We start from the raw sequence: 14,317 nt of genomic DNA on the forward strand, positions 1-14,317 counted from the left end.
ATTTCTGACTCAAGGTGTTTTCTTCATAAACCCAAACACTTATTTGAGGATACTTATTTCAGGTTATTAATGTATAGGACTCCCCCCACCGCAGTTTGTGGGTTTAAAAAAACGTAGAGCTTTTTACAAGCTGCATTATTTTTATTATATATATGTGTATACACACACACACACACACACACACACACACATTTTTATTTTTTTAAAATAAACACTGCTTTTGTCTGTTAATTCCGTGGGCAGAATTGAGGGTTTAGGGTGGTTAACAAGATTTCTAGGTTAAGAGTGCCCTCTTCTGTCACTGAGTGAAATGTAGTTTCTTCAAAGGTTTTGTTTTGTTTTTTGATAGGGCTGGGCATGAATTGTGTATTCTTCTCGTTTTAAGTTCTCTTTTGCCTTGTAGGATCTTCCATTTCCCTCTCGCCTCTTTTGCCCACCACGGCTTAGTCTCCAGAGGGCACCCATTCCTTCCCGTTTATCCTTTTCTTTCCCAGAAGCAATGCCTTTTTCTTACAACTACCTGACAACTCATGGACTTTAAGTCCTTTTCTTGTAGTCAGTGCTCTGACTATACACCAGGTCTTTTTTAGTATTTTCATAGTTAGAGTGGAGCTTCTTTTGCTGGGAGTGAACCTAGCTCACTCTGGGCCCCTTGCTTCCCTCTTTTCCACTTCACGCATCCCTTCTAGCACCCCTCGCTCTTCATAAGGACTTGTAGGAGACTGAGAGATAGTTTTGCTGCAATTTCGTATTTATTTTCCTATTTAACAGTATTTTTTTTTTTGAGACTGAGTTTCACTCTCGTTGCCTAGTCTGGAGTGCAATGGCATGATCTCGGCTCACCGCAGCCTCCACCTCCCAGGTTCAAGTGATTCCCCTGCCTCAGCCTCCCGAGTAGCTGGGATTACAGGCATGTGCCACCAAGCTCAGCTAATTTTGTAGTTTTAGTAGAGATAGGGTTTCTCCATGTTGGTCAGGCTGATCTCGAACTCCTGACCTCAGGTGATTTGCCTGCCTCAGCCTCCCAAAGTGCTGGGATTACAGGCGTGAGCCACTGCACCCGGCCAACAATATTTTTTTTAAGAGGACAAGGTCTCACTCTGTCACCCGGTCTGGAGGACATGATCACATGTGCAGCCTTGACCTCCTGGGCTCAAGTAACCTTTTCCATCTCAGCTTTTTGAGTAGCTGGGACTACAGGCTTCAGCCACCATGCTCAGCTAATTTTTTTTTATTTTTGGTAGAAATCAGTTGTGGTGAGTAGGGTGGGTCTCACTATGTTGCCAGGCTGGTCTCAAACTCCTGGGTTCAGGCAGTCCTTTCACCTTGGCCTCCCAAAGTATTGGGATTACAGGCATGAGCTACTGCACCTGGCCTTAACAGTAATTTAAAGTTTGTAATGTTTTCTGTTTTCCTGTTACGATGGCAGCTTCTGTTTTATGTCATTTTATTTTATTTTTGAGACAGGGTCTCACTCTGTCACCCAGGTTGGAGTGCAGTGGTGCGATCTCTACTTACTACATATGTTGTTTTATTTGATCTTCTTGCTGATCTGAAGAATATTTTGGAGGATGTGTAGTGAGTTATATTTAAGGGGCCACCATTATCTTTGATGACTGAAACTCTGATCTGTAATTTATTATGTGCCAACTTTCCACCTCCATGTCTTTGTTCATGCCATTTCTTCTAGTTGGAACCCCCTCCCTTTTCTTGAGTTCATAGATTTCTTTCTTCCATGATCTCTACTTCCCACCTTTCCAGCTGATGATAAGTATTTTCCTTTCAGAATTCCCATAACCTATTTTAACAGGAAGTATACGTGGTAGTTTGGTACAGTTCCTCTGGAGTCAGATAATCCAAATTCAAATCCCAGATCTGCCACTTGCTATCACTGTAACCCTGGACAAGTTATTTCACCCCGATGTGTCCAGTTACCTTCACTGTGAAAATAGAAATAACAGGACCCACCTTGTGAGCTCGTTGTGAAGACCAGATGGGTTAAAGCATATGGAGAAACAGCACAATACCTGACACACGATCAATGCCTATTAAATGTTAACTATTACTTAAATTTACCTTCTGACATTTATTATATACTCCGTTGTTTTTAAAACTATACTTATATAGGCCATAACTTCTCTCCTAGATGAAATGCATGTTACAGGCAGAAACCATGTCTTATTCGGGGTACCTATATTCCACTGGGTCAATGCAATACCATTTCCTTAGCTTTTCCCTTACTGCGGATTGTCTGCATTTAAACAATCACTGCCTGCCACTGCTCTAGACACTGAGAGTACAAAGATGAAGAATATATCTCTCTCTTCAAGAAGCTATCAGTTCAATGAGAGTGACAGACAAAGATCAATAATACAATACATAAAGCATAATTGAGGTATTTCCAGGGTACTACAGGAGCAGAGAAGAGACAGTGATTGATTTTGCTCAGAGTTGCTTGCTTGTATTAATGAAGCAGAAACAAAGTTTTGTTAAGAGCTTAATTTCCTCTTTTTTGAGGCATTCTTGCAGTTCTGGTTTCTCAACTTCAGGATTCTAGATTAGATTGGCCCAGTGGGTGGAGAAAAGAGAGAGAACACAGAGTAACCACTACAAATGCATTAGAGAAGAAAGATTTGTATGAGAGACCATGGCATATATCTTTCAGATCTGAGAGCATTAGGAAGCCACTTGGGATGAGCTCTCTTGGTGATCCCTTTCTCCTCATTGAACACATTACGGGTTCAACGTGCCTGTGGCTCAAACTATAAAGCCTCTTGAATGGAGGGAAGGGAACCTAGAGTGAGAGTGTCACTCCCTGAGCAAGGTGGAACTGAACTGAGCCAGTGAGATGTTTCCTGTGAGCAGAAGGAGCTGCAGACTCACCACTACTGTTAGGTTACTTGAGCATATGTGTGTGTGTAATTCTTAAAAATGAAATGATTCAGGAGGCTGAGGCAGGAGAATTGCCTGAACCCAGGAGGCGGAGGTTGCGGTGAGCCGTGATCGCGCCATTGCACTCCAGCCTGGGTAACGAGCGAAACTCCGCCTCAAAAAAAAAAAAAAAAAAAAAAATGAAATGATTATATATATATGTGTGTGTGTTATTCTTCATTTTGCTTTTTTATCTTATTCTTTGACTTTTGGCTTTATAATATCCTGTAGACATACTTCCATACCAATTCATTTAATTTAATCTCATTCTCTTTGAGGGAAGCACAGTATTCCATCGTATGAAGGTATACTATTTATCAGCTTACTCTTTATAGAAGGTATTTGGGTATCTTTTTTCCCTTTCAAGTTTTTGTTATTACAGACAATAATATACTTGTATATGCTAATATACTTGTATATGTTATGTTTTATTGATTCTCAGAGGCATATTGTTTTCACATTTTGATATCTATGAAATCTTACAATTGTTATACAGTCAGTCAGGTGGCTGCCAAGAACATAATTGTCATTGTCCATCTGTACATCATATTGGTCATAGTTGCTTATAGTGCTGTCACTTCTATTTATTTATGGCCATTAGTGGTGCCATTTGTGTCTTGAGTTCAATCACCTATTAAAACTTTTTCCAAAAAGCTACATTATGATTTGACATTGAGGCACAGCGTTGTTATACATGTAAAGCATCATCGGAACAGAACAGCAAAGTATAAGATTAACTTTCAGCATCAAAATGGGTGTTAGTGGAAAGAAAGTTCTGGGGGAAAAAAAGAGCACATTTTGAAGAAATATTGTCTCACCAGACTCTGAATAGATAGCACATAGGATGCTATTGTGTGGAAAAATATAGGCACCAACAACTCTTAATTGAGAAGTGATTGAGAAGTATTTTTCTTTTTCTTTTTTACCTCTCATATCAAATGGCCTTGCTGTAGGGAAGTGTTTGTTATATACTGACCATGAAGAAATTTTAGGAATGTTTCAATTAATTTTGCTTACATTTTTGTCTTATATAATTAAAATTTAATATCTATATTGGTCTGTAAAAGCTTTCTCAACCAGTATAAAATAGATCTATGAGATAAGAAAATAATTGTAGTGGCCAGGTGCGGTGGCTCACACCTGTAATCCCAGCACTTTGGGAGGCTGAGACGGGCAGATCACCTGAGGTCAGGACTTTGAGACCAGCCTGCCCAACATGATGAAACACTGTCTCTACTAAAAATACAAAAATTAGCTAAGTATGGTGGTGCATGCCTGTAGTCCCAGCTACTTGGGAGGCTGAGGCAGGAGAATCGCTTGAACCCAGGAGGCAGAGGTTGCAGTGAGCTGTGTTCGCATCACTGCACTCCAGCCTGGGCAACAGAGTGAGACTCCATCTCAAAAAAAAATTCTTTAAAATCTTCCTGTAAGTTTTGGACATTTCTAGTTAGGTTTATTTCTAGGTATTTGAAGTTTGCTTGTGGTATCCCCTCTCATGAATAGGGAACTTTTTATTTTTCCTTCTATTCTGCTACTTGTTGTATTAGTTTCCTGTTGCTGGTATAACAAGTTAGTGCAAACTTAGTGGCAGAAAATAACATGAAGGCTGGGTGCAGTGGCTTACATCTGTAATCCAGCACTTTGGGAGGCTGAGGTGGGAGGATGGCTTGGAGGCCAAAGTAGGAGCCCAAGAGTTCAAGCCCAGCCTGGGTGACATAGAGACCCTGTCTCTATCAATAAATTTAAATAAATAAAAAATAAGCCAGGCATGGTGGTGTGTGCCCATAGTCCCAGCTACTTGAGAGACTGAGGCAGGAGGATCACTTGAACTCCAGAGGTCGAGGCTGCAGTGGGCCATGATTAGGTCATTGCACTCTAGCCTGGGTGACAGAATGAGACCCTGTCTTAAAAAACAAAACAAAAACAAAAAGGAACATGAATTTAGTGTCTTATAATTATGGAAGTCAGAAGTGTGAAATCAGTTTCACTAAGCTGAAATCAAGGTGTGACCAAGCCTGTATTTCTTCAGAGGGTCCCCTATAGGGGAATCTATTTTTGTGCCCTTTCCAGTTTCTAGAGCCTGCCTATACTCCTTGGCTTATGGCTCCATCCTCCATATTTAAAGCTCATCAGTTTAACCTCCGCTTCCGTTCTTAAGTCCTCTCTCTAACTCTATTCTTCTTGTCACCCTCTTTTAAGGATCTTTGTAATCATATTGAGCCCATCTGGATAATTGAGGATAATCTCACTGTCTTAGTCACCTCTGCAAAGTGCTTCTGCTGTGTAAGTTTCCAGGGACTAGGATGAAGACATGCTGGCGGGTGGCAGGGGTCATTATTTAGCCTACCATACGTGTTCTTGAAGATAAATAGAAAATGATCAGTTTTCTTAATGTTGCCTTTCTCTTATTTTCAAACAGTTTCATATTTGATTAGTTGGGTCTCTTGGATTTACTGGCAGTTGCATCATTTTTCTCTCTTTCTGGCATTTATAGCTTATTTTTTTCTTGCCTTTTTCTGTATTGTCTAGAATCTCTTGAATAAGGCTCAATAATAGCTACAAGACCACACATCCTTATATTGTTCTTAACTTTGCTGGAAATTGCTTAATTGTTTTACCACTGAGTATGGTTGTTTCTTATAAACCGTATTAAACTAAGGAGTTTCTGTCAAATGAAGTCCTAGCTCACTAGGATTTCAAGTTAACAAAGTATATTGAGTGTATTAACAGTTTCAGTTATAAAAGTAACCACATGATTTCTCTGTTTTAAGCCTATTAATAGCTTTTCCAATATTGATCCTCTCTGTATTCCGGGACTAAATCGTCTTTGGTCATAGTGTATCGTTCTTTGAATGCACTACCGACTTCTTTTTGTGAATATTTTATTTTGGATTTTTGTGTTTATATTAAAAAGTGAGTTTGGCATAGTATGTGTAGTGATTGGCTGTGCCATCCTTGCACAGGTTGGGCACTGTGGATTATTTAGTCATATTAAATGACCTGGGGAAGCTTCCACCTTTCTGTATAGTCTAGAACTGTTTAAATACTATTGGAGTTATTTTTATTTTGAAAGTTTCAGAAGTGTGACTTTAGATCACTACTACATGTCTCCAAACCTGTCTTCTGTACCCAGCTGTGAGGTTGCATCACCCGGAATCATCTGTACTCCTCCTGTTCCTTACCTCCTGTTCATCTTTGCCTCCTGCTCTTTACCTGTTCTGTGGTACAGCTTGTGACCTATACGGGTTTTCTCTGTGCCGAGCTGCCCAATCCATAGAGAGGGGTCATGTCTACCAACTTGGCTTTATTTGTAGGAACCTGACAGGCCAGGGGGTTATAAAATACAGCCTTGCCTTTTGTGGGGCTTTCCTTTTTTTCAGGTAATTTGGGAGTTGTCTTTGTCATTCGTTAATCATCACAGGGTTCCTGTGAAACTTCTTAGCAAGTCTGCTGTATTATTTCCAGTTTAGAGACAGAGATCATTATTGAAGGAAGTAACCTCTGATGTCAGGGTTTTGAATAAATAGCCTTTCTTGACTACTTGAGTAGGGGTGTACCTCTACATTAAACTGTATCAGATCTGAACTGTCTTTTAGATTGATTACCACGAAACTGAGCAGAGGTCAAGAAATATTTCTTTGCTCATAAGAGATAAGGAAGCCCAAACGAAGAGAATCCTGCCACCCCCTACATTCTTTTCCTTATGGAAAATCTGATTGCTTGAAAGAGCTTTTTTCATTTCCTCAAGGAGCAAGTCTCTGCTGAAATGTTGCTCTCAGTTCAGAATTTCAAACTGACACTTATTTGTATAAATGAGGGTATACAAGGCCCAGGACCAAGAGTTGCAATTTTAGCTTAGTAAGCCAAGGAATTTTGCAGTGAATAGACTCAAATAATTTTTTCTTTATTTTTTTTTTGAGACACAGTGTCACTCTGTCACTCAGGCTGGAGTGCAGTGGCACGATCGCAGCTGACTGCAACCTCCGTCTCCGTTTCAAGCGATTCTCCTTTTTCAGCCTCCCAAGTAGCTGGGACTACAGGTGCACACCACCACCCCCAGCTAATTGTTGTATTTTTAGTAGAGATGGGGTTTTACTATGTTGGCCAAGCTGGTCTTGAACTCCTGGCCTCAAGTGATCTGCCTGCCTTGGCCTCCCAAAGTGCTGGGATTACAGGCATGAGCCACTGTGCCTGGCCCACTCAAATAATTCTTAAGAAGGGTCCTCTGATTAGGTATCTTTGGATCTGAAATCTTTCATCAAGACTGAGTTTACCTAAATATAAAAGTGGCATTTCTTTGAGACTGCTACCACTAATTCCTAAATTAAAATACTGAACTCATCTTATGCTAACACTTATCCTTGTGTTAATTTTAAAAATGGCTCAATTAAAAGGTAGTATTTTTTCTATAGAGTGTAAATTGATTTCTCATTTCTTTTCCGCTGCAGTAAAACAGACCATCAGTAACATTTCAGGATTTAATGAAACTTGCTTGAGATGGAATATCATCAAGACAGTTGACATGGAGGAGATGTATTTAGTAAGTGACTGAAAGTTACTATATTTATAGATGGTTGTCTTATGTGAGAGGCTTAAAAATATCCACAAACCTAAACATCTACTTCTGTGACTATCATCATCAAGAGATGATTTTCTGTGGCGTTTGCATCAAGAAGCAAGAAGATGGCCACTTCTACTGCATAAAGACAGAAACCTTTGGCCAGGTGCAGTGGCTCACACCTGTAATCCCAGCACTATGGGAGGCCAAGGCGGGTGGATCACTTCAGGCCAGGAGTTCAAGATCATCCTGGCCAATATGGTGAAACTCCATCTCTACTAAAAATATAAAAATTAGCCAAGCATGGTGGCTCACACCTGTAATCTCAGCTACTTAGGAGACTGAGGCAGGAGAATCACTTGAACCCATGAGAGGAGGTTGCAGTGAGCCAAGATCATGCCACTGAACCCTAGCCTGGGAGACAGAGCAAGACTCTATCTCCAAAAAAAAAAAAAAAAGAGAGAGAGAAACCATGGGGAGAGATGAGACAGCCATGAGAATTTCTTCTTTTCTTTTTCTTTTTTAACATTTGAAATTTATTTTTATTATATAACTTTTATTTTAGGTTTAGGGGCACATGTGCAGGTTTGTTACATAGGTACATTGTATGGGAGCCACCACGCCTGGCCTAAGGTTTCACGGGGGTTTGGTGCACAGATTATTTTGTCACCCAGGTAATAAGCATAGCGCCCAATAGGTATTTTTTTTTCTGATCCTCTCTCTCCTCCCACCCTTCACCCTCAAGTAGGCCCCGGAGTTCCCCTCTTTGTGTCCATGAGTTCTCATTTTTAAGAGACAGGGTCTTGCGTTGTCACTCACACTGGAGTGCTGTGGCACAATCATTGACTGGACCTTTGAACTCCTGGGTTCAAGTGATTCTCCTGCCGCAGTCTCATGAGTAGCTGGGACTACGGGTGTGCACTACCATGCCTGGCTAATTTTAAATTTTTTTGTAGAGACAAGATCTCATTTTATTTCCCAGGCTGATCTCAAACCCCTGGCCTCAAGCAATTTTCCTGCCTCAGCTTCCCAGAGTGTTGGAATTTCTGGCATGAGCCACCACGCCTGGCTGAGAATTTCTTTGTGCTCATATCTTGGTGCTGTTGATGCTTAAACGGTGTCCATGGAAGGAGTCCAGTGGCTTATGCATGCGTGTCTGCATCCTTATCAGTGTCTCTGGCCAGGGTGTGGATGTGTTGCCTGGAGAGCCAAGGGGAACTTTTGAAACTCAATGTGGTTGTAAGAAAGGGAAGGACTAGCCAGGTGCATTGGCTCAGGTCTGTAATCCCAGCACTTTGGGAGGCTGAGGCAGGTGGATCACTTGAGGTCAGGAGTCTGAAACCAGCCTGACCAACTTGGTGAAATGAAACCCTGTCTCTACTAAAAATACAAATATTAGTTGGGTGTGGTGGCATGCACCTGTAGTCCCAGCTACTTGGGAGGCTGGGGCAGGAGATTGCTTGAACTCGGGAGGCAGGGTTTGCAGTGAGCCGAGATCATGCCGTTGCACTCCAGCCTGGGCAACAGAGCGAGACTCTGTCTCAAAAAAGAAAAAAAAAAAAAAAAAAGGAAAAACTGTGGGATGAGCTTCTACTAGAAGAAATTAAGTAAGAAGAAGAGTGTCTCTTGGCCAAAATGTCAGGGTGGTAAAGGAAAGGGTAGAGTCTCCAGAAGGAGGCAGGCAGAGAAGAAAAACCCTTCTCAGGTTCTACCAGACCAGCTACGAGTATTCTAATTCAGTTCCTGCTTAGTTTGGATTCTTAATATTCTTTCTAGGAAAATATTCTTGTCCTTGCTCCTGCAGTTTTGCCAACAGACTTTCTTGTTGGGCATGTTCACTGTATGTGTGAGAACAAGGAGAAAGTCGCCAGTATTGGGACCTCAGGCTTTTGTGTGTTTTTATTTAAAAATAGATTTATTATGCTAATAATATTGTAAGTACCATTTTATAGTATTGCAACTCTAATGTTTGCTTACTGCTGCATTTTACTTTTTGAAGAAACATTAGAGTCCAAAGAGAGAGAGAGAGAGAGGAAGAAAGCTCATGAAAAAGGGAAGGGGCCGGGCGCAGTGGCTCATGCCTGTAATCCCAGCACTTTGGGATCCAAGGTGGGCGGATCACTTGAGCTCAGGAGTTTGATTCCAGCCTGGGCAACATAGTGAAACCCCATCTCTACAAAAAATACAAAAATTAGCTGGATGTGTTGGCACACATCTGTGGTTCCAGCTACTTGGGCGGCTGAGGAGAGAGGATCACTTGAGCCTGGGAGGTTGAGGCTACAGTGAGCTGAGATTATGCCGCTGTATTCCAGTGTGGGTGACAGAGGCCCCCATCTCAAAATAAATAAATAAATAAATAAAGTAAATAAAAATCAAAGAAAGAAAAAGGGGAGGGTTCAAGGCATCTAAAGTTTTTCGGGCCAATCATTTACCTAGTGAGCTTTTTTTTATGTTTCAGTTCCACATTTGGGGCCAGAGATGGTATCAGAAGGAATTTGTTCGGGAAATGACCTTTAATATCAGCACCAGCAGCCAAGATCCTGAGGTGTGCTTGGAACTGCATCCGGGGACCAACTACAATGTCAGTCTCCGGGCTTTGTCTTCAGAACTTCCTGTGGTCATCTCCCTGACGACCCAGATAACAGGTAAATCTTGAACAACAGCATTTGGATTAGCGAAGTTACCACAGACCTGTTCATAGGCCCAGATAAAGAGGAACATTGTTGCTTTTTATCATTATATAATAAACTTTAACAGGGAGAGGAGGAAGGACATGGAATTGGAGAGGTGCCTTAAGGCGCTTATAGCTGTGACTGTTACATTTTATTCTTTTTTCTTTTTTTGAGGCAGGGGCTCTATCGCCCAGGCTGGAGTGCAGACTCACTTGACCTGGGCTCAAGTGATCCTCCCACCTCAGCCTCTTGAGTAGCTGGGATTATAGGTGGGTAGGCCACCACGCCTGGCTAATGTTTTTTGTAGAGATGAGTAAGAATGTTACTGATAGATAGCATAACAGCCCAAACTTCTAAAATAAGAGCTAGTGCATGGTATTGGTGTTGAGGAGATGTATTTTTTGTAGAGACAGGGTTTCACTATGTTGTCCAGGCTGATCTTGAACCCCTAGACTCAAGCAATCCACCCGCCTCAGCCTCCTAAAGTCCTGGGATTACAGGCATGCACCACCGCACCCAGCCTGTTATGTTTTATTCTTAAAAAGATAGCTCATAACCATGAGGGAAGTCTACAGGGGGAAAAAAGATAACTGAAACAAAATGTTAGCATTGAAGAAATGTGGGTGTGTCCATAGTGTTGGTTATATACCTTCCGGATGTTTAAAGAATTTAAAATGCTTCATACTTAAACAAAAGATGCTTGTGGCTGTTTCTTTCTCAGTAATATTTAGTTGGCATTCTGTTGCAAGTGCTTTAAGAGTAGATTACTAGCCAGGCTCAGTGGCTCACAACTATAATCCCAGCACTTCTGGGAGGCTTAGATAGGCGGATCACCTGAGGTAGGGAGTTCAAGACCAACCTGGACAACATGGTGAAACTCGTCTCTACTAAAAATACAAAAATTAGCTAGGCGTGGTGGTGGGTGCCTGTAATTCCAGCTACTCAGGAGACTGAGGCAGGAGAATCACTTGAACCTGGAAGGTGGAGGTTGCAATGAGCTGAGATCGCGCCACTGCACTCCAGCCTAGGCAACAAGAGCAAAACTCTGTCTCAAAAAAAAAAAAGGTATAGATTCCTATCAGGGAACAGTGATTGCAGTCCTGCTATAGGTTCCCAATAAATTCACTTTCCACTCCTTTTCTCCTCCCTCTTCACATCTGTGACTCCTGCTTCACACATGCTCTGAGCGAATACGAAACGTGTTCGCTTCTTGATTCTTATTTCACTGAGAAATAAGTAGTTAGAAGTAGTTAAGTGAGGACTTCCCACCCTCAGCCCTGCCAATCCTCCCTTCATCCCATATGTTCTTCCTCCCCTCCTGTTCCTGCTCCCGTGAAAGGCTGCCATCCCCCCAGCTTGTGCATTAGATCCCATCCCTTCTTCCCTGATCAGCACTTCCCTTCAGTGTAGAATTATCCCCAGCACTGCCTAGCATGTTGCAACATCTCCCTCATTAATGAAAAGAAAGAAAAAAATGAACAGACCTTCTTTGAGCTTGTATTTGTCTTCAGTTACTTTGTCTTCTCTATGCCCCTTTCTATGAAAACTCCTTGGAAGAAATGGCTGTTCTGTAGGCTCCACATGCTTACCTCCTGTTCCCACTTTCACTCATCCCACTTAGGAAGCGTAGGTCTTCATTGCCTTACTGAAAGGCTATTTGTTTGATCCCCATCTTGCCAAATCCAATGGCCTGTTTTTTTTTTTTTTGTTGTTGTTGTTTGAGATGGGATCTTGCTCTATCACCAGGCTGGAGTGCAGTGGCGTAATCCTGGCTTACTGCAACCTCTGCCTCCTGGGTTCAAGTGATTCTCCTGCCTCAGTCTCCCGAGTAGCTGGGATTACAGGCATGTGCCACCACGCCCAGCTGATTTTTGTATTTTTAGTAGAGATGGGGTTTCAACCTGTTGGCCAGGATGGTCTTGATCTCTTGACCTCGTGATCCTCCCGCCTCAGCCTCTCAAAGTGCTGAGATTACAGGCATGAGCCACCGCGCCCACCCAGTTTTGTTCTTACCTGATTTCCTCGATAGCATTGACACTCCCTCCCTCTTGAAACCCCCTCTCCCTTGGTTTTGGTTCCTTCTGCCTTGCTGTCCTCTCTCAATCTTCTTTGCTAGCTCCATCTACTTTTATGATCCTTGTTTAGTCTTCTTTTCTTCATTATCTGCCCCTTCTGCTTAGGTGATCTCAATTGGTCTCGTGACTATAAATATTAGCTATATGCGAGGATTTCCAAAGGTAAATTTCCAGTCCCAGCCTCTCCTTTGAGCACCAGACTCCTATATCCACTTGGTCTCGTGACTATAAATATTAGCTATATGCGAGGATTTCCAAAGGTAAATTTCCAGTCCCAGCCTCTCCTTTGAGCACCAGACTCCTATATCCACCCATCTTCTACACATTTCTGTTGAACATCTAACAGGCAAATCAAGTAGAACTTGTGATTCTCACCTCTGCCCTCACCCCCAAATAATCTATTTTCCACCAGGCTTCTCTGTCTCTGTCTGTTATTGGCATTCCTGTTCACCCAATTGTTCAGGCCAGAAATGAGTCCTAATTGGTTCTGTCCCATCTCCAAATTTCTAATCTGTCAACAAGCCCTGTTGGCTTGCTGTCTGAAATATATCCTGAACTCAACCACTTCTCCCCACCTGTGCCTTTTCCACAACTACCTTAATCCAGGACAGCAGCCTCTTACTTGGACTCCTGCTGTAGTTTTCAAACTGGTTTCCTCTTGCCTATGACACCTCCCACCCTGGACTCCAGTCTTTGTCTTCACCATAACTTTAAAAAGATTACTCAACACTCAGAGTGATCTTTTAAAAATGCATTTGAGAACATGTCAGCACCAGCTCAAAACTCTCCAGTGAGTTTCCGTTAAAGTTAGAATGGAATCCAAGTTCCTCACCGTAGAGCATGTCATCTGGCCCCTGCCTACTTCTAATTCATCTCCCTCTGCCCTCCTCCTTTCCCATTAAGCATCAGCTGTCTCCCTGGCCTTCTTGCAGTTCCTTAACTGGGTCAAAGTTTTTTCAAGATCCAGACTTTTCCATCTGCAGTTCACACTTCCTGGGACACTGTCAATATATGGCTTCTCCATAATTGTTCAGGTGTCTGCTCAAATGCCATCACATTTCCATGCTATTACTCTGTATCCCTGCTTGAATTTCTTCATAGAGCTTTTATAAAAAAGTATTAATTATTATTTTTTAGAGACAGAGTCTTACTCTATTACCCAGGCGCTGGAGTGCAGTGGTGCAATCAAAATCACTGCAGCCTTCAACACCTGGCCTATAGCAATCCTCCTGCCTCAGCCTCCTGAGTAGCTGGGACTACAGGTGCACACCATGTCTGGCTAATTAAAAAAGATTCTTTTTTTTAAAAATAGAGATGAGCGTCTCCCTATGGTGCCCAGGCTGGTCTTGAACTTCTGGACTCAAGTGATCCTCCCTCCTTGACCTCCCAAAGTGCTGAGATTACAGGCATGAGTCGCTGTGCTCAGCCTACAGCCGGTTTTCTAAAAACTTTTTGCTCTTTTGTTCATTTTCTTTCTCTCCTGCTAAAACAGGAGCTTTTTGAAGACAGTGATTTTTGTTTGTATGTTTTACATGAAATCCTCAATGGGTAAGAATGGTACCGATAGATAACATAACAGCCCCAAATTTTAAAACGACAGCCTGTGGGTAGTATTCATGTTGAGGACATGTCTGGTTAGTCAATGAATACTTGCAACCGAAAAGAATTCCCCACGTTTTGGGCTGGAGAGACAAATCAGTTTGGGGATTTATTAAAATCCATGGTGACTTATTAAAATGAATAGCGATTTCATCCCCATTTCCTACTCTGTGGTGTTTATCATATTCGGATGCTGTGCTTTTCTGGTTTGAATGACCACTGCATATTTTTTTGAGTAGAGGGTAGGGGTTTCATCTTGAGACACTTATTCCTACCTTGTTTTGCAGACTGGAATAGAGAGCCTCAGTGGCTCAGGTTCTCGCTCTCTATGCTCATGGCCAGCAGGGGGCATTGTTGAGCTGTTTAATGTTCATTGAGATGAATATTTTCCAACTCTACCCACTTTAAAGGATTTGTAATGTTAAAAAAGCACACACAAAAAAATCAAGTTGCTTAGATCTTGTGAAAGAGTTAAAAAAACA

At 41.9% G+C, this 14,317-nt stretch overlaps 1 protein-coding gene across 6 annotated transcripts in view; it reads left to right on the top strand.

The window, feature by feature from the left end:
• SUSD1 (sushi domain containing 1) overlaps positions 1–14,317 on the top strand; it is a 149,267-nt gene that overhangs the window by 96,423 nt on the left and 38,527 nt on the right. For all 6 annotated transcript variants that reach the window (XM_064378928.1, XM_064378930.1, XM_012461829.3 and 3 more), the window contains 2 exons: positions 7,380–7,471; positions 9,948–10,134. In XM_064378928.1, the coding sequence (XP_064234998.1) occupies positions 7,380–7,471; positions 9,948–10,134 (279 nt within the window). The remainder of the gene's footprint in view (positions 1–7,379; positions 7,472–9,947; positions 10,135–14,317) is intronic.

This window comes from Aotus nancymaae, unplaced genomic scaffold, assembly GCF_030222135.1.
Source record: "Aotus nancymaae isolate 86718 unplaced genomic scaffold, 86718_ANA_hifiasm-v0.15.2.pri h1tg000003l, whole genome shotgun sequence".
Classification (NCBI taxonomy): Eukaryota; Metazoa; Chordata; class Mammalia; order Primates; family Aotidae; genus Aotus; species Aotus nancymaae.